This window comes from Gasterosteus aculeatus, chromosome 11 (genome assembly GCF_964276395.1).
Source record: "Gasterosteus aculeatus chromosome 11, fGasAcu3.hap1.1, whole genome shotgun sequence".
In the NCBI taxonomy this organism is placed as follows: Eukaryota; Metazoa; Chordata; class Actinopteri; order Perciformes; family Gasterosteidae; genus Gasterosteus; species Gasterosteus aculeatus.
In genome coordinates this window covers 1,468,219-1,488,226 of record NC_135699.1, presented here as the reverse complement: position 1 = coordinate 1,488,226, position 20,008 = coordinate 1,468,219, and the positions used below count along the sequence as shown (strand labels likewise).

General features: G+C 41.6%; 2 protein-coding genes across 3 annotated transcripts; both read left to right on the top strand.

The window, feature by feature from the left end:
* Positions 1–380: 380 nt before the first annotated feature.
* On the top strand, positions 381–10,162 carry gspt1l (G1 to S phase transition 1, like). 2 transcript variants are annotated; one of them, XM_040191730.2, is made up of 14 exons: positions 381–974; positions 2,755–2,799; positions 4,634–4,885; positions 5,494–5,527; positions 5,621–5,698; positions 5,938–6,118; positions 6,533–6,687; positions 6,930–7,070; positions 7,158–7,251; positions 7,524–7,604; positions 8,235–8,408; positions 8,644–8,733; positions 8,855–9,023; positions 9,508–10,162. In XM_040191730.2, exons 1-14 carry the CDS (start codon positions 788–790, stop codon positions 9,558–9,560), a joined length of 1,734 nt encoding a protein of 577 aa, XP_040047664.1. In that variant the 5' UTR covers positions 381–787; the 3' UTR covers positions 9,561–10,162. The 2 variants fall into 2 exon arrangements, with proteins under 2 accessions (XP_040047664.1, XP_040047666.1); XM_040191732.2 differs by lacking the exon at positions 2,755–2,799 and having other exon boundaries at positions 584–974.
* Positions 10,163–16,336: 6,174 nt separating this feature from the next.
* Positions 16,337–18,019, top strand: LOC120827604 (transmembrane protein 238). The gene is made up of 2 exons (XM_040190638.2): positions 16,337–17,061; positions 17,880–18,019. The coding sequence occupies exon 1, from the start codon at positions 16,443–16,445 to the stop codon at positions 17,049–17,051; it is 609 nt and encodes a 202-aa protein (XP_040046572.2). The 5' UTR covers positions 16,337–16,442; the 3' UTR covers positions 17,052–17,061; positions 17,880–18,019.
* Positions 18,020–20,008: the final 1,989 nt, after the last annotated feature.

Sequence of the window (20,008 nt, the reverse complement as noted above, 5' to 3'; positions counted from 1 at the left end):
AAATAACCACTATAATAACCTCGATCTTCATGTACCCTAATCGAAAATCCAAGTTGACTTATGTGAATTTCACCTTTATGCCTTCAGATGCATCTTTTTATGAACAAGCCACTTTCTGTGATTAAACAGGTAATCTAATGGTTTAACTACGTTCATACGTGAGGGCATATCCACAAAATGTTCTGTATGTTCAAGAACACGTGTTCCAGTTTATTATTAGTTGGAATGCTCGCTGCATGCTATTGTTCTTTAAATCTTTATTCCTCTCTTCTTTTTTCTTATTGGGATGCTTTAAAGCAGGGGTGTCAAACTCTGATTCGTGTGTGTGCGTGTTAACTCTGGTGGTCCATTATATGTCCATTTTAATTTTAAATGAAAACGACTCTCGAGTCCATCCTCCTAAGAACGTAAGTCCGCTCTAAGACGGGGGTCTTAGGTATCGAGAAGGAGCCGTCGTCTTGCCCTCATCAGTAATCCGATTCAACGGGTTCCGTGTTTGAATAGGACTTCATATCCCAGAGGTCCCCGCACGCAGCACGTCGCGTGACGGACGCTTTGGCGCACGCGGACTGTCTTCGGGAGCGCTGAGTCGAACATCCTCTCTGGCGTGTCACTGTTAGAAACCGGCTGCTGTAGTTCACGTGTGTCGGAGACTAAACATTCCACTTAGAGTTGTGACGCTCTCGCTCACGTCAAGGGGGGACGTTAACATCGAGTTGTCGGCGGACTCTCACAGAGATCAAGAACTAAAGTAGGTGAAAACCTTGTGGAAAATCCAAGACCAACGATGGACCCGAGAGACACTGCCCCCGATTCATGGGAACAAGAGGACGATGTGGAGGCCACAATCGACGGACAACTAGATCCAGCACTCATGGCCCTAAATGTAAATGCTAAACCATTTGTGCCCAACGTGAACGCCGCCGAATTTGTTCCAACGTTTGTCGTGAAAGCACAAGATCTCGATTCAGCGGGTAAGTCCCCGGTCACGTTGTGGAGCTACTTTAGCTACTTGCTAACAGGCGCCTGGGCTGGAGAGTTGCTATCCCACTAGCCACCGTGCCGACACGCGACCAACCCGCTAACGTTAGCTGCCGGCGTGTTTGCTGTGAACTAGTTATTCAGGTGGTCTGTCTGGTGTCGTTACCACAACCCGTGTATCACGTTCATACTAATCAGGCGTTTGTTTGTAGATTTGCATCATATGATGTTGATAAATGTCTCAAATCAAACCAGCCGGCGTTAGCTTTTTACACATACCGGCAGTAGCTACCTAACGTTAGCTAGCTAGCATTGGAGGTAGCTAGTGTGGTTACACAATTTAGCGCCTTTGTCGCTCAAATTTAAGTACATAACTTTTGAGCTAAGCAACCAAAGCGTTTATTCTAAATGCAAGGTCCGTCTGGCAAACACCCCCGTTGTCAGTGTGAAGCAGCCTAACTTATTAACAGCCGGTGCTTCAAGCGAAGCTCCTGATTGAAAGTCATCTTGTGGAAATGTAAGCGTATGGTGTCACGTGGATGCGCTGACACCATACGACTGCAATGGAACTAAACGTGTCATTGGAACACAACGACCGTCTGGGTGAATGAAACATACATTTATTTGAGGGACATTTTTGTATTCGAAAAAAATACCGGTACCAGAAAATGTAACGAAACTCATGTATTTTATTTAAAATATAAAATGCTCATGACTTTCCGTTTTTATCATAATTTGGTACCAGGTTTGGGCATACATTGTGCTTAAAGAGAACCCCTCAAAAAGGAAGAACAATAAATAAATAAACACTGCTGTTGAAAGGCAACAACTTGATTTATGTATTTATTTTTTATCAATGGGACTTAACAACCCTTAAATGTTGGCTTTGTATCCAACACAAATATTCTTTACATATGAATAGCATCACACATTAGCCTCTGGATACTATAAAAGCAAAATATAGAATTAAAACCAGTTGAACACAAGTAAAGCGCCTAAATCCCATCCAAGATGACAGACACAGGTTCCATCTGTGCTTGTTGGTCCTTGATAATAAAATGTATATAACTTACTCTTCATCAACGGGCTTCTGTTCTGAGTGCGACAGAGCCAGCAAAACATTTCTTTCTTGAACATCATCTTAGTGTGACAACTTAGTGTGAACTTTAACGTTTTTTCATTATTGTTATAACAAATTGACATGTATTGTTCTAGCCTGGCTTTTTGAACTATGTTATGTGCCTGTAATTGTTATCATGAAAATACAAGCTCCCAATCTCCCGCTTCCTATAGCTAGCTACTCGACTGGTAAGTTAACTAAACACTATATAAACTATCCTAGACTGCATGCTAGCGTCATTAGCATGTTAGCATCGATCTCTAGCTGGATATTATAGCCATCACCATGTATACAGAATAGGCCGTGAAGCCAGACACAGGAATACATTGCACATCAAGCAAATAAAATATTTGAACTTAGATTCAACTCGTGAACTGTTTTTTGATTTGGGGAGAGTATTTTAATGTATTTAATACAAAACTACACTTAAGTATTTTGTTACAAATTACGTTAGCTTTTTATCAGCCCTGTCTAATAGATAAAAAAACTCAAAAGTAATTGAAATACATATTTCAAGTAATATAATCTCTGTTCAATCACACTTTCCTTTTTGTGAATTTAGTCTGTAGCAAAATCACAGTTCATTCATCAAAGGCTCCTTTTCAGATGAACCCTAGACATGAAGCTAACCATTGTTTGTTTGGTCTTTTTAGTGGCTGTGGAAAAGATGTCTACGATGGAGGTGTCAGAAAGTGTCGGTATGTCTGCAGTCAGTGTTTGTTTTCTAATTCTCTCTGCACTTTGACCCGTCCATGTTGTTACTACTCTCCTCACTTGTAGAGGACCACTCTGAACCAATTGGTAACAACGCCTATAGTGGCTTTCACATCATGAGTTTTGGAGACCCGGTTTCTCAAGTCCTGTTTGCCTGAGCGCACAATACCTACTTTCTATAGTCTTTTAGCAGCAGGGACTTTAAGCATTTACATTTGTCCCAGGGTTCCTTTTTGCACTGAAAAGCAATTTTAGTTGATAGGGACCACTTTTGTTGTCTGTTTTGTCTCAAACGGTCTGGGTCTTTCACGTTCACGGTGTATACTTATCACTTAAGACCGACGCGATCAATCTATATATCGAGAATAAAATGTGTTTGCATGACAATCTCAACAGTTGAGGTTATGCTACGTTGTCTTGTCATGCGAGGTGTTGACTGTGGACACAATTGGCAGGTTTCTGTAATGGACATTATAGTGTGATTTTAGGCATATAAGGTCATGCAACTAAATCTTTCCCTAACATATTGACATCTATACTCCGTATCTAATCAAAGGATTTATTTTAAAATTCCATACAGCACGTTGTTAAATGTCACAGCCGCCTCCTCTGAAAAAAAAATTCTCTTTTATAAAATGGGTTCAATCCCCCAAAAATGTAGTCTGCTATCATGTGTGAATTTATTCAAAAGACTAGTGACAGTTTTGTGGATAGTTTGTGTGACCTTGTAGGGTGGATTTACTAAAGATTCTTGAGGCCTGTTAGTCATGGAGAAAAGTTTGGATGAAATAAGTGTGGCGTTATAAAATTTTTGAAAATATGATTACGTCATTTAAATGAGTAATGGTTTCAAACCAAAGACCTATACAACCAGTCGCGCATGGCTCTGAATAAAATCGTGGTTCAATCTAAATGGTCCCAACCACAAAGTCGGGTTACAAAATGCCTGGAAATATGTAGTACATAAACTGACATTCTTCAGAGACCACATCTTTACATATAACTCTTGAGGGTCTCGACCGAAAACACACATAGATGTTTAAAGGTCCAAGAAGAAAATGGGTACGACACTAAGACCAAACATTCAATATTCACTTTGTCGGTTTGGGTTGTTTTCACATTGGGATTGTGCTTTTCTTGGCTGTAGCATCAGTTCCTCCCTCTGCCTCTTTTCAAATGTCTTGAAGTTCAAGCATCGGCTGTCTTAATGCCCCCACAACGCGTTTTGTGCCTCTTAACAACGAACTTTAACATTTTTGATGTCTTTTTATCCACTCCCCTGGGAGTTAACAAGTCCCGTTGTTCCTTTTTTAATATATGCCAGTAGCACCATTATTCAACATATAAGTGCAGATTCTTGGTTACATCTATTCTCAACAGAAAAGTTACCAGTATTCAATCTGCATGGTGTCACTGCAGCACATTCAGTAGTAGTCGTTGCGGATGGACGAGCCGACGGGTGTAGTTGGGAGCGAGCTCACCTGTGTGTGTCCATCGGGACGGAACTACCGGTCACAGGCAGGAGTGGACAATTGTAAACGTGAAAAGAAATGCTTGGGAAATGTGTCGCGGGACAAGCGCATGTAATTAGGAGAAAAATAAAACATTTTTCTTTCAGTGCGACCCAGTACCAAATTGTCCAAATGACACAGAAAAAGACCTGTTCATTATATAGTCTTTTGTTATGACACGGCGTATACCAGTTTACAGTAAACGAGGTTTCTAGTGATTTCCAGCTGAAATATGTAGCATGTTTCACCCTTTTGAGTGGTCAAAGGAAGACCCCCTGAATGATGTGGACTGTTTGTGGCTGTCCAGCTCCAATGGAAAACGGCGACTCAGACATGACCACAGAGGAGCCGTGGGACCAGAAGGGGGCTGAGCCAAATGAGGAGCCGGGAGGCGGGTCCTGTGGAGACCACGGTCTGACGGTGACCGCAATCATTGAGGAGACCCCTCCAGAGGTGATGATAGAGGAAGAAGAGGAAACCCCAGCCCCCAAGATTCCACTTACGCAGCCAGACGCTCCCAAGAAGGAACACATCAATGTTGTGTTCATCGGACACGTAGGTCAGTGCAAACACCTCATTTATTAGCCGCATTGGAAGATCTGATTTTTACCATTTCATATTTTCTTGTAAGAACAAGAATTTACCGCAAGGCTCCAGACAAATTTCATCTCATTTGTTTTAAAAAAAATGTATATTTTTAAACTCCCTCAATTCAGAGGATTAGAAAATGCCTTGTTGTATTAGGAATGAAATACTTTCATAATCTTTGCATGTACGCTTTTGGGCCGCTGTATGTATGTTGACATGACTATGAAGCCTGTGTAAATGCGATCAGATAAAGCTAAGTGAATCTTAAGCTCACTTGCCCGTCAGATGAAGACCAGCTGGGTTCCATCAGAAACACTTTGTATGAACTGCTCAAGTCATTGCATTGCTGCTTATTGTTGTGTGGGTGAGTCATCGGTGTCAATGATGTGCCAAATGTGTATGTTGGCAATTTCTGTAACTCAATTTTAGCTTGATTTTCTGGTCAAACATAATATGATCATACTATGCAGTTATTAAATTAAATGACCCACAGCGTTTCTTTATTTAAAGCACCTCAGTATCCATGTGTAATATTAGTGTTTTGTCTAATCTAAACCCGCTCTACTCCGTCTCCTTTAGATGCCGGCAAGTCCACTATTGGCGGCCAAATTATGTGAGTAGCATTCAGCCATCAATGGTTCAGTCTTTCCATGTATTGATGGAAGTGGCATTCATCACATCTCTGTTGTCCCCGTCCTCCTTATAGGTATCTAACCGGGATGGTAGACAAAAGAACCTTAGAGAAGTACGAGAGAGAAGCCAAGGAAAAGAACCGGGAAACCTGGTGAGTGGAAACACTCTTTATTGAATCTTGAAACACACCGAATGAATCCAAATCATGGCGATCTGGATGTAATTATGAAATGTGACTCTGATTATTTTTTTATTTTGTTTGGTCAGGAACATGTTTAATGAGGAGGATCAAAATTACATTTGACTCGGTGTAGATCTGTATCCACTGTATTGGTGTAAAGGCCTTGGAAGCCATCTGAGACCCTGAACCCAGTATCCTCTGTCTTCCAGGTATCTGTCTTGGGCTTTAGACACCAACCAAGAGGAGAGGGACAAAGGCAAGACAGTCGAGGTGGGCCGAGCATACTTTGAGACCGACAAAAAGCACTTTACCATCTTAGACGCTCCAGGCCACAAAAGCTTTGTTCCCAACATGATCGGAGGAGCATCGCAGGCAGACTTGGCTGTTCTGGTAAGTTCGAAAAAGTAGGACCATGACAACTTCACTTATCAAATCAACTCCCTTTGTGTCAACAAGATGCAGAGTAAACCATTTATTTTAAAAGCTGAACGGAATAAATGTAGTTTGAAGCAGAATATTTTGATAAAAGGGGTTTTAGGGAATTAAATAAGTACATGCAGGTGTTATTAATACTTTTGAACATTGCTCTGATTTCTATCTGTAACTGCAAAAAATGATGCCCTTTGAAAAGACAAATTAAACCACTACAGGGGAAATTTTTACTTTCAACAATTAAACATTTTTTTCCGTTTTATTGCAAGGTCAATTTAAATCTTGTGACGTACGTTTGCTCCAGTAAGAACTCTTGTGTTTCTGTCCCACTTGGCAATAAACCCACTAACTGAGTAAATGTGTGACTCTCAGGTGATCTCTGCCAGGAAAGGAGAGTTTGAAACTGGGTTTGAAAAGGGCGGACAGACACGAGAGCACGCCATGTTGGCCAAAACAGCTGGCGTGAAGCATCTGATCGTTCTGGTGAATAAAATGGACGACCCAACAGTCAACTGGAGCTTGGAGAGGTGGGTAGACTCCGAGTCCCATTTGTAGAATATCCATAATGTCGCTCTGCTCAAACTGCATGTTGTGGCTGCTAGATAGGAACTCTTCACTAAATTGTTACTATATAGCGTCACGCCCATCGGGTGGCGCTGTTTGATGAAGTGCATCACATTCAGAGCTGCTCTTAATATTTTGTCGCCTGTATGTAATTATATTGACATGTTCTCGCCGACCTCATGAGTGTCCGATGTTGAACCCTCAGGTATGACGAGTGTAAGGAGAAGCTAGTGCCCTTTTTGAAGAAGGTGGGCTTCAACCCCAAAAAAGACATTTACTTCATGCCGTGCTCCGGACTGACAGGAGCCAACCTGAAGGAGCCTGCGGATATGTGCTCCTGGTACATGTACGTCCTTTTACTACTCAACCACTCGCCATGGTTACTGTGTTACTGTTCATTTATGTCTACTAACGGTCTATTGTGTTATTTCAGAGGGTTACCGTTCATTCCACACTTGGACAGTTTGCCACTTTTCAACAGATCAACTGACGGCCCCGTAAGATTGCCCATCGTAGACAAATACAAGGTGAGAATAGGATTTTTAACCCGCTGCTTAATCCCCACATTTCACCTTTCCGTTGTAAATCTGCCTCCCAAACGTTTAGACGTGGCAAACAGAAAGCATTTAGAACGCTCAGCTTTGTGTTTGTTTAATATGTTTGCTCACATGGTGTTGTTGTGTATTATGTGTGACTCTGTAGAACGACCGAACATATTCCATGTCTCTAATGGAATGCCGTGGCACGTGGTTCTTCTCCCTACGGCTCTGTAACCCTCTCCATCCACATGTCTCCTCAGGACATGGGCACTGTGATTCTAGGCAAACTGGAGTCAGGCTCCATCAGTAAAGCACAGCAGCTGGTCATGATGCCAAACCGGGTAAGATGTCCCACAAGCCCTTCCTGCCCTTTCAACCAAGAACATGAGGGACATCAAAGCAAACATACTGTAGTAAAACTTGTTTGTTTTTGACAATGTTTCAGTCAGAACATCCAAGTGGCTGTTTTACTAAATCACTGCAATAGGTCGATGGATGAGTTTTACGCTGAGTGGATATTCAAAAGCAGTCTCCGCTGTGTTCTGCTCACTTTCTCTTCCCAGTGAAGCGTTCCAGTCTCATAACCACAAAGTCGTCCTTTTCTGTGGCTGGGAAATTAAGCCATCAGACATGGCCCATGGTCACCTGGCCCTGGATGTGCCAGGAGCACAATTGACATTAGCAGAGTTTTAACCATGCTTACAATACAATACATCAAATGTAATATTCAACACTGAACTGTCCTCCCTCCATCCAGAACATTACTAAATGTAATTCACTGTGGTTATGTTCCTCATGGCTAAGGGTTAAAGGGATATAATGTGCAAAATGGATCCAATCTTTGTGTAGATTACCGGCCGTATCGTCAACAAAGTCCCTGCAATTTAATCAAACTTATCAAATTTGTCCTAGTTTTTAAATATTACACGTAATTGATGTCAATTAATGGGTGTCTACCTGTCTTCTTGCAGCATGTGGTGGAGGTGTTGAGTCTCCTGACAGATGACGTGGAGACGGACGATGCCGACCCAGGGGAGAACCTCAAGCTAAGGCTGAAGGGCATCGAGGAGGAGGAGATCTTGCCGGGCTTCATCCTGTGTAATGCAGAGAACCTCTGCCACTCAGGGCGCACGTTTGATGCCCAGGTCCGTGTCGCTCAGAAATGTCAAATGTGGCTTTACTTCCCAGCCAAGTATTCCAACCGTAACATGAGACAGTGTTAATGGGCGGGGTTTGCAGCACTAGTGGGAGCAGCTGTTGTAGTGGTCCCACCCTCCCCTGTTACCACAGTTTGGATGCCTTGAGAAAACTACACGAGTGGCACCAGAATATCTGCGTTTGTGTGTACCTGATCATAACCACTGTGACTCCCCTTCACAGATTGTCATCATTGAACACAAATCCATCATCTGCCCAGGTTACAACGCGGTTCTTCACATTCACACCTGCATTGAAGAAGTGCAAATTACAGTAAGATCTAATGCTAACTTAAGTTTTACCAAATGGCTGCTACAGAAAGACTGTCTCCCTCAATGATTGGGATCATGCAGATGAATGTTCCTGCTCATTTTCTGTTTTCTTGTGTCTCCAGGCCTTAATTTGTCTGGTAGACAAGAAGACCGGAGACAAGAGTAAGACACGGCCACGATTTGTCAAACAGGACCAGGTCTGCATCGCCCGCCTGCGCACGGCAGGAACCATTTGCCTCGAGACCTTTAAAGACTTTCCTCAGATGGGACGGTTCACATTGCGGGACGAAGGTACATTTGATTATCAATTCACAATGGATGAATGGTGTTTTCCTACAAATAGGGAGCAAATACATTTCCCAATTCCCCAAAGCCCAGTGTGATTTCTCAACATATGCTGTTGTTGGACCATTAGTCCTTCACACCAAAGATATTTAGATACTCCAGTGATAAACCACAGAACCATTGATGCCGTGATAACGTCATTATCAATCATCATTTCTGCTAATACAAGACTTGTCTAAGTTGGATCTTTTGCTGTCAACATTAGTTGACAGTCTCAATGAGATTTAAAGTAAGTGAACCTACCGGGTTAGATGAGTCTCCGTATCAATAAGCGATTCTACAAGTGACTTTCTCCTCAAAAATAGATTTCCTACAACATGATGTGGATGACTGAGTGTTAAGTTACTTTGAAAGGAACCTGATGAGATTCTAAAATATTTAGCTTTGATAAACAACATTGAGTGACAGCTGTTTTTTATTTGTGTGTCAGGTAAGACCATCGCCATCGGTAAGGTGCTGAAGCTAGTCGCTGAGCGGGACTGAAGAGGACCACGCTGTGTGAGAGTCCCAGTGAGAAGGACTGGCCGTGGCTCGGACGTAACCCGCTTGCACAGTCGGCAGCGGTAACGCGCCTCCCTGTCACGCCTCTCCTTCTGCGTGCTGAAGAACCGCTTCAGAAAAAAACTCCTGTGAAAAAGAACCCGTTTTTAAGCAAGTGATAGACCAAGATGAATTCCACGCCAGTCGGCTTTCTCATATTGAGAGCTCAGCTATGCCATTCCGGGGTTAACCCCACCTCCTCACCACGCCACACTTTGGTCAACTCAGCAATAGATGAGGCTTTTTTCTTCCACTGGTTTTTCTTGCTCTCATAAATGACAATGCAAATGGCGGAAGTTATATCTGTAAACAGATCAGACCAGGATTCTTCTTGGAATATTAAGTGATTTCAGATGTAAATTGCAAAAGGAATGGTTTGAAAGAACCTAACCAGTTGAAACCAAAATGTTTATCTTGGGTGTACATGTCTCCCTTTTGCTTTTATCCAGATTTTGGTTTCTCGTGACGTTCTGGCAGTGTGCTTGAGCGTTTTCAAATGTTATAGAAGCAAACAACTATGACAATAAAATGATAAATTGGGAAAACGGTGTGTTCATTTTCAGAGCACGATCCAGTGGCTGCTTTTCGAATCAATTTCTTTTGAGGTTTTGGTTCTACAACTTGTGATCCTGACTGGGCTTTGAGAGATCCTCGGGATCCATCCCACCATGACATGGACCGCGCCAACACGCTGTACCCCACCTTTAAGTTTCCAGAAGTTAGCGTAGCATTAAGCGGAGTCACACTCGGATAGAAGTTAACTTCGCAATAAGCAAGGTAACCCCCCGCGTTTTGATTTGAGATGAAGGGAGTCTGGCTGTAGGGTCCGGCAGGGAGATACACAGAAAGGCTATGTGTCAGATGGAGACAATTAATTTTCATTTAATCATTTTAGAAATGTATCCTTATTTCATGTTGTGTTGAATGCCAGTGACACATGAATCCTGACGTGGACTCCTCTGAGCCTAGAATGGAAACTAGAAATCCCCATAAAAGACCAAAGTCAACAGTGACCGTGTGTTACGAACACCTAGGATGAGACGTGGAGCTCCATCTTTTCATCGGTCAAAGTCAATGCAGAAAGTGCTGCTAGGACTCATCCACAAGGGATGAAATTTCAGGCTTTCTCTTTAAACTGCTGATTTTCTATGTTTTGGAACAGTAATGTTATAAAAACTAAAATAGAAAACTTTGTCAGTGCTTTTAGCTAAAAAATAGTTGCTTTCATTCTATATCTGTATTGTTGACTGGAAATCCCATTAAAAGGAAACCAAGTCAACAGGGAATGTGTGTTACGAACACATAGTGTGAGACGTGGAGCTTCATGCGTCTTCATCAGTTGGAGTCAGCAGAATGTACTGCAGACTCAAACTGCTCTGCTCTATTCGTTTATCAGCAAGTCCTGACAACGTGAACCCTGAAACTGCGCCATCCAAATTGAATGCAGCCATAATAGAGGGCGGCCACGGGCCCTGGCCCCACCTTGCATCACAGAAGTTTTTGAAATATGGAATATACCCTGTAATATTTGTAAAAAGATATCTGCACAAATCATCTTTTCCTCCACGTCCTCTCAGTCTGTCTGCATGTCTCAACTGGGCTGATTCCAAGCCTAAAAGAGGCAAGTGTACAAGAGGTTGAGCCGTGGCCCATTGTAGGATTGGCCCTGGGCCGCGCGCACTTCAGGGAGTCTCGCGAGGTGCCGTTATAACGACATGGCGGGACGAGCAGTATCCTTCCAAGAAAACTCAACCCGAATTCGGTAAAATCTCCAAGACCCATTTGAGAGATGCAGAGAAGAAAAGTATAGAACACACACGGATAACTGTCACGCTAACTGTTGTAGGGTAAGTTAACATGTTAACAGTTACATGTTCTATTAGATTTTATATAGTATAGAATGTATATATAGTGTATATAAGTATATAATATATTCATGATTTCTATTGTACATTTATCATATTTATGATATCCAGTATTTATCATATATATAATATATATATATATATATATATATATATATATAATGACTACATTGTATGAGTAAGATGTCATGTTAGTATCAAGTAATAATGCATATTTATTGCCCTTTTTCAGCATTGAATCATACTGGGATATTTGCTGATTGGCTGACCCAACCAAAAGAATTCCACCAGCTGCCAGTAATTATTTTCATTATCAACAGCTGAGCTGTTGCTCCTGAGTGGAATCTCACCATGAACATGGAGCTCATCCACCAGCGTCTATGGTTCATGTTATTAGCTGTGAGGGAAGATGGGGGACATCCTGCTTGCGTCATCAGTTTTTCCTCTACTCCTGCTCTTGAAAGTAAAAACCTGAAAAACGTATAATACAGATAGAGACGGTCATTTTATTTTATTTAGTCTAAGGATTATATGTTTTACCTCCAGAGTATGAAATACACTGCTCAAAAAGGCCCATTTCTTAACCTTACAGAAGTTGCACAGATAGTGCTACTCCTCCAGGATGGCACAACTACGCGATGGGATGTTGTCTCCCAGCACAATCTCTAGAACATGAAGGAGATTCCAGGAGATGTGCGGTCACTCTAGGAGAGCTGGACAGGGCCAGAAGTCCTCAAGCCATCCACAGGGCTGATATCTGCTGCTCTGTGCGGGGTGAGCGCTGCCCGGGTCCTGCAGAATGACCTCCAGCAGGCCACTGGTGTGAATGCCTCAACCCAGACTATCAGAAACCGACTTCATGAGGGTTGTCTCAGAGCGGGAGGGTAAACTGGGATTTTTTTCAAGGACAGCGCTCAGACAAGTGCTCCTAAACGCAAAACCAAAATATTGAGGATGTTGTGAAAGACCCAAGATTCTGCCGAACGCAGAGATATACTTTATATGTCTGTGCGGTGAGAAATAAGACTTGTGATCTGTGTGTGGGCATGTCTGGTTAATAGTGTGGACAAAATTAATAATCACTATGACCAGGGCTTGACATTAACATTTTTGCTCACCAGCCACTGTGGCTAGTTTCCAAAGATACTATCCACTCAGCAATTTCATTAGCCACAATTGTTGTTGTTGGGAAATTGAGTTTGATTTGATTAAAGTTGACTACTGTTTGCTACAATTTACTTGACTAATGAGATTTATGATCCTTTCAAATGAAAATCACCATTGTAAACACCTAAATCAAGACTACATAAAATGTAAATGTACAGTCAACAAATCTTCAGCTCTTCTAAGCTCCTTTTGTATGAAAACATATGCACCTCATCAAAAAGGCGGGTTGGTGCCATCTGCTGTTCTGGTGTAAACTGTGACTCTTCCCCTTTGCTTGTTGGAGTCCATGAGTCTTACTGCTGCAGCTTCTTGCATAGAAATGCAATTGATGTCTTTCTATCATTTTCACACCTATCAAAGTCATCCAGCGGAGCGAGCTGGACCCCCAGGCGGGACGCCCGATCCGGCCCGCTGGCCATATGTTTGACACCTGTCAACAACCGCAAACAGGAGACTTTACATCAAAAGAACAAGGAGACATCCTGATGAACACAACACAAATGATGTAGGACAGTCGTATTCATGTGGGTTTGGATCAAATGGAATGAAATGGCAGATAAAGATGCAAATGAGGACACAAAGAATATCTGCAGTAATATTACAATGAGATTCAGTAAATCCAGAAAAAGAGCATCATTAAACACAGGGTGAGGCAGAATAATTGGGAAGAAGACAGAAAAGGACGATGGTTTTAGTGCAGAGAGAAGGGGGGAAATGACGTGAGGAGAGCAGAACATCGAGGGTTAGATGTGGACACACTGGTTTGAACAGCTCGATTAAAACAAAAGGTGAACAGGAAGCAACAACATGTGAGTATCGCGGCCCCCCACTGCTGACTCTGACATCCCACCGGTCACTCCTTTCACACTCCACATGCACATACGCTTGTCACTTTCTGTTATTAATTTATTTTTAAACTAACACATAGTCTTCTATACTAACCCATAACATTATATATATTTTTTTCCTCTGTCGTCTTATCTGTCTTGTTGTCCATTGTCTGCTGCTATGCACCAATCGCCATGTCCAATTCCTTGTATGTCTGACATATTTTGTTAATAAATGTTTCCTGATTCCAGATTCATTCCCAAATTGTAGTACCAATTATGGGGTTTTTATTAAGTGTCTTGCCCGAGGACACATCGACACGTGCATAAGCCGGGCCTGCAATCAAATCGCCAACCCTCTGATTGGAGGACGGCCGTGCTCCACACTCACCCACAGTTGAACATATAGATAGAAAATCCAACATTATTTGTGAACAAAATAGAATTCCTACATTTGTAGGCTCCTCATATGTTAAAATGTCAGGTCCTATAAAAGCAGTTTACAAAATATTTACACTGATATTCATGTGTTAAGGAACTCACTGACTACACTTGTACAAAGAAATAAGATTTTTTCTGTACAAACGATGTGTGGTGGTACTGTTCCATTCCACCCAGTGGCCTTTCTGCATGTGGTCCCTGTATTATTAGGTTGATTGGTCATTCTACATTACCCCACATAGGTGTGTGAGTCACCTGTGATTAGCTGTACAGGGTGTACTCCATCTCTTGCCCGATGTTGGCTGGCATTGACTCCCCCTCGACCCTGTATACAGGATAAGCGCCTTTCAAGACTGACATTGGGAAATCTCTCATTTGGTACGGTAAACATTCATTGAACATTCATTGTTTTCTTTCTAGGTGTAGTTAATTGGGTTTTTTATGGCACATTTAATGTATTTTAACTCACAAAATTCAGGTAACACCTCTTATACACAGAGAATCTTTCCATGCTCGCTTACAATCTGGGCCGTTTAAATGCGTTTACTGTAAATATCATCATAAAATGTAAGTGTCTGCTCAGTTGACCCCAGTGACGTGAATTACAATCTTAATATATATATACGTTTATCTTTAGCCAACAGTTTAAGATAAGACGAAAAGGGGGGGTTGCTGAGTAGGGATAAGTGGTTCGAAACGTGAAGTGGTTGGTAGGGAAGCGTGTGCTGTGACTGACATATGGCACGTTTCTCGCCTAAGCTGTGAAATCGACGCGATTACAAGCAAAGTCGCGTCAAACGCCCAAACGCAGTCAACGCGAAAGTTGTAATATATTTGAACCTTTTAAACACAGCCGTCAAATGATTGATATGATTGATAACACAGCAAAGATTACTCATTAATTCATTCATGATTAATCATGATGAATGAATACTCATGTGAAACTCACATTTACATTACAGTTTCAATGTTTTTAATACAGGTATCAAAATATGGTTAAAAGAGAAGCAACGTTGCCCTCACACTTAACACTATTGTTTTTCTTTTTTTTTTATATACCTTTTTGTTTAAAAAAGTCTCCTGTGGACAGCGTTTTGCTACAAATACTAAACACATTGCATTTAGTTATTATTTATATTTGTATGCCAGATGTCTGTTTATCAAATCAAATAAAGTTTAAATAAATATTTAAAAAATCTACCATTTACACAGTGATGCCAGGAGCTACCATACACAGTGACATCTGCCATAAGTAACTAACGTTCACGCACAGTAGTCACAGACACAGGAATGTGGGGTTAAGTGTCTTGCCGACACGTGGACAGTAGTGGAGTCGGGGATGGAACCACTGGACCTCTGAAGGATGGACCTGGTCTCCACTGACCCAGTGTTGCTTCTATTAATCACTCCTAACTCCACTTTGGTGGAATTCCTCGCTGGGACTGGTAAAGATCCTCAAACTTAGTAATGGTTACAAAGCTCTGATTGGTAAACCCGTGTATCCAACCAGGAACACAGCTGTCAATGAGCACAACGTAGAGCTAACTAACTGAAACAGGTAAGGTTCAGAGGTCTGGATCCAGGCCTTTGTAAGTCCAACCAGTAAAGCCCTTGACATTAAACACAACAAAAGTCCAACCCATCTTGTTAGTAGAGACAAACATGTCTCCACTGTTAGCTAGCTGACGCTCCTCTTGCAGTGACAAAGAATGGACCATGAATACATTCAATATGGATTCATGATGGAAAACAATAATAGGGATGGTCGGCAAAATATTTATTTTGGTCATTATAGTACACATGTTTCCAATTGATCTTTTATCCTTTGTATGTTTTTTTATTATAGTCATGTGAGAAGGTGGTCGTTGGACATGGTCAACAATCAGCAGTGGACCCCTTGTCACAAAAACCCAATTTCTTATCTCCTGGGTTCATTTTTTGCTGCCCATCTGTCTCATTGTGTCCCGCTTGGCTTTTGCTTTCCATTATTTATTCATTATATATTCTCGTTTATACTCGCAGCTCGGGGCTGTGGCTCCAGGCCAGTGGATGAGGTGATGTATCTGTAATATCCATCTGTCTGTGCGCAGCCTACTAATGCAACATAAACTTCTCTGTATGAAAACAAATCTGTTAGCTACATGAAGACACATAAAGACGTCTACGAATATGTAGTATGTTGTTTTACATGGAACAGTAAAGAGTAGCTCAAGTGTTGTGAACTACTGCAGGTGCGCAATACCTCTAATAGCCTCATCCATGAATGCTTCTAATAACTCTCTGCTCTATAACACACAATTATTTATAGTGAATTAATGTAGCACAGAGTGCCAAATGTGTCTCTGACACCAACAGGATTGAGCCGCTTTTATCAGTCAAAGGAAGAAGAAGACAGAGACATCCACTCACCTGAAATACCGCTCAACACTGAGTCTACGCGTGTGTTCCAGGTGACTCGCCCCGGCCAGGTAGTGCTCAGAGCCCCTCCCCCTTCGGCCACCACGCCCCTCCCCTCTTTGTGTGTGATGAGCGAGCGCAGCGCCTCACCCGACTCACCTTACCGCGCGGTAACTCGATGCCAGGGCACGAAGCTGTCAGAGGGGTCCTCTCGGCCTGCTGATATGGAACCGGTCCACCGGGGTCTGGGTCGCTGTGTTTGCTGTTTCTGGCTCGCGGTAGCCTTTGACATTGTGGGACTGCTTGTACTTCTCATTGGGGTGTTCGTGAACGTGTTCTTTTATGACCTGCTCATCTACGCGGGGGCCATCGTGATCTTCCTCAGCCTCATCTGGTGGGTGTTCTGGTACTCTGGTAACATCGAGGTGCCCCCGGCTGAGCTGGAGGATGATGTCGGGTTGGCGAAGAAGGACAAGGGAAGGCTGACCGGCCTCGGCGGCGCGGTGAGGCGCCTCTCCAGCCGCGTGTCCAGCGGCATCAGGTCCTCGCTGCGGAGAACTGGTGCACCATTCGGCCCACGTGCGCCCTCCGCGCAGAGGTCAACGGGAGGGCCACAGGTGGCTGTTTCCATGGCAACGATGACCGCAAAGGAGGACACAACGCAAAGTACTTTCCCTGCAGTGGCAAGCTGTGACGTAGAAATGCCGCACACAACAACAGAGAGCTCACCTACATAGTGTCCGACAGGTGAGGCCTTCGCACAAAACCACTTGTTACAGAACTATTATATAGTATACTATTCTTATATTTTTCTACGGCACTATTTAATGTTGTAGATTTGAGTTAAACGCTTTATAATCCCAGAGCTGATGGCTGCATTACTGTAACTGTAACTGCATATGTATATATATATATATATATATATATATATATATATATATATATATATATATATATATATATATATATATATACATACAGAAACAGAAACCTCCGCTAAAATTATCATTTTTGTAAGCGGTCAGAATTTCCATTTTTAGCTCCATATATCTAAATATTTGACCGTTTAACTTCCATGGTCTGCATATGTAAGAACAGCCAAGATTTGAAAAGTACTGAGTTCAAATATGCAAATCCAAAAATATGGTTCCATTGTCAGGTCATAATATTATAGAAGTAAAGGGAAATGTGATCAATTAAAGCTTTTATTATTATTTTTATTAATATTACTTTTGTTTTTCAATGTAGGGTGGTATTCAGATGTATTTGTACATCTGAATTGTACATCTAAACTGTTTTGGAATTATCAAAGTACTATTTGATTTAGTACCACTCATTTTTATAAAAGATTTGTGAATACTAGACCTAAAAAGAGCTTGTTTTAATTTCATGTGGTTTAAATGTAGAAAGGACTGCCTGCTCTGGATCATTTAATAATCTTATCAGTGGATGAATGATTAACCTTAGGTCACTGCTCACTCACATCGTTTAAGCAATAGCAGGATTTCTGATCACCAGCAGAACTCATGTCCTTAATGAGGTGTCATGCGTTCTCTGCCCCACAGACTCCAGACGAGCTGCCTTACACTCTCTTCTCCTCCGGTTCATGCTGAGAAATTCTTAAAAATATATGTTTAAAAATGTGTTGCCGAGAACATCTTTATTTCAATGTATTTTCCAAATAAACGTGATCTTTTAATCAGTATAGCAGAATTCATTCAGTCTGTGTGTGAATCAAAAGACATGACAGATATTTTCAGTTCATATTTATACTGTTCTGATTAATGTCTCTTTACATCACTGCGTCATGAGTTATCTCTGTCAAAGACATTACTAAACAAATAACACCATTCATTTTTTAATTGAGTGGCATGACCCTCTATACCATTAGTGGGATTTGATTCCTGAAGTTGAAATTATTCAATGGCAATCAAGTTATGCATGTCCATCAACAGCAAATCAGACATCTGTCTGTCGACACATCACTGTGACGTGGCTCACCCCAAAAAACTGCTGTAGCTGTGATAGTTTGTGAATGGTGTGAATCTTAGTGCTGATGGGCAATTAAATTAGCCCGATAGGGTAGTTCCTGTCATCAACCTATTGTGTTAACATAAACGCTTCGCCAACTAAAAATGTGATTCTATGTTCTTGTTGTGTTCACAACTTGTTTCTGCTGACTGTAACAACTTTTATTGTGCTTCAATTAGTGGTTCTTCACAAAGTATCACACTGCTAAACCTATAACACCTGTGCCCTGCCCCCTTTTTGGCATTCACGCGTCCGAAACTTCCAGTTTAAAGTGTGACCTTTACCAATCGTCTCTGAACAATATGTGCAGCACAACGGGTAGAATATAATGCCGTAGTGTATTTTGTATTTGAGTGCAGTAAGAAGCAAAATATTATCATCAAATACTATATTCTATACTTTCTGGTTAGCTGGGACGTTCTGATCCGTGTGGCCACTTTCAGTTGTTGCAGTCACAGAAGGAAAGCGGAATATGAATTTGTGATTCATCAACGAACAAAATGGGCTGGCCGCAGACTTCCTCGTTCACACCCATGTTGATAACAGGCCTCAGTGTTTGACCTTTGAAACACACTGGTTTTATTATACTGCTGTTTCCTCTTACTGCACCGGTGCTCTACTTCAATGCTAACAATTCTACAACTGCACAGCAACCAAGGGGGACAAACACATTTACTGGAACAACTTACTGGCTATCATTGGTTCCAATTGGTGGCCTCTTACTTTTGTTAACCCATCAAAATAACATTGCGTTATATGTAAAACAACCACAACAAAAAGCATAACGCTTCATCAGTGTCACAAAAAGGAACAACAATCGCTGAGCTGAAACGAGGAACGCTGAATCCTTCTATATATATATATATATATATATATATATATATATATATATATATATATATATATATATATATATATATATATATATATATATATATATATATATATATATATATATATATATATATATATATATATATATATATATATATATATATATATATATATATATATATATATCTAAAAAGGGGGGCGGCACGGTGGCGTGGTGGTTAGCACTGTTGCCTCACAGCAAGAAGGTCCTGGGTTCGATTCCGCCCAGTGGCCTTTCTGTGTGGAGTCTGCATGTTCTCCCCGTGTCTGCGTGGGTTCTCTCCGGGTTCTCCGGCTTCCTCCCACAGTCCAAAGACATGCTCTGGGGATCAGGTTAATTGGGGACTTTAAATTGCCCGTAGATGTGTGAATGTGAGTGTGAATGGTTGTATGTCTCTGTGTGGCCCTGCGATTGGCTGGCGACCAATCCAGGGTGTACCCTGTCTATCGCCCGAAGTTGGCTGGGATGGACTCCAGCCCCCCCGCGACCCTGTGTGCAGGATAAGCGGTTTGACAATGGATGGATGGATATCTAAAAAGGCTATAAATCATAACATCACTAGTAGGGTTATAAATGCTGAAGTCATGAGCGCCCGTGACAATAGAAAAGTCAATGATTACACATGTCACCAGAAATTTGGTTCAACTGAATTTCCTTTACCTTAAACAGATTGTTAGCTTTGATGTTTTCTGTATCACTGCAGACACTGCTTTACATTGAGATATATCACTTCCTCTTAAATGCGACAATAATGGAAATGTAAAAATGGAATGTAATTTTGTCCTCTCA

What these genes read in the sequence shown, in the direction of transcription:
- LOC120827604 (XM_040190638.2), top strand. Translation starts at nt 16,443, where the DNA reads ATGAGCGAGCGCAGCGCCTCACCCGACTCACCTTACCGCGCGGTAACT.
- gspt1l (XM_040191730.2), top strand. Translation starts at nt 788, where the DNA reads ATGGACCCGAGAGACACTGCCCCCGATTCATGGGAACAAGAGGACGAT. An exon ending in GGAGGTGTCAGAAAGTGTCG is followed by an intron (nt 2,800 to 4,633) that starts GTATGTCTGCAG and finishes GTGGCTGTCCAG; the next exon opens with CTCCAATGGAAAACGGCGAC. An exon ending in CCATCGTAGACAAATACAAG is followed by an intron (nt 7,252 to 7,523) that starts GTGAGAATAGGA and finishes ATGTCTCCTCAG; the next exon opens with GACATGGGCACTGTGATTCT.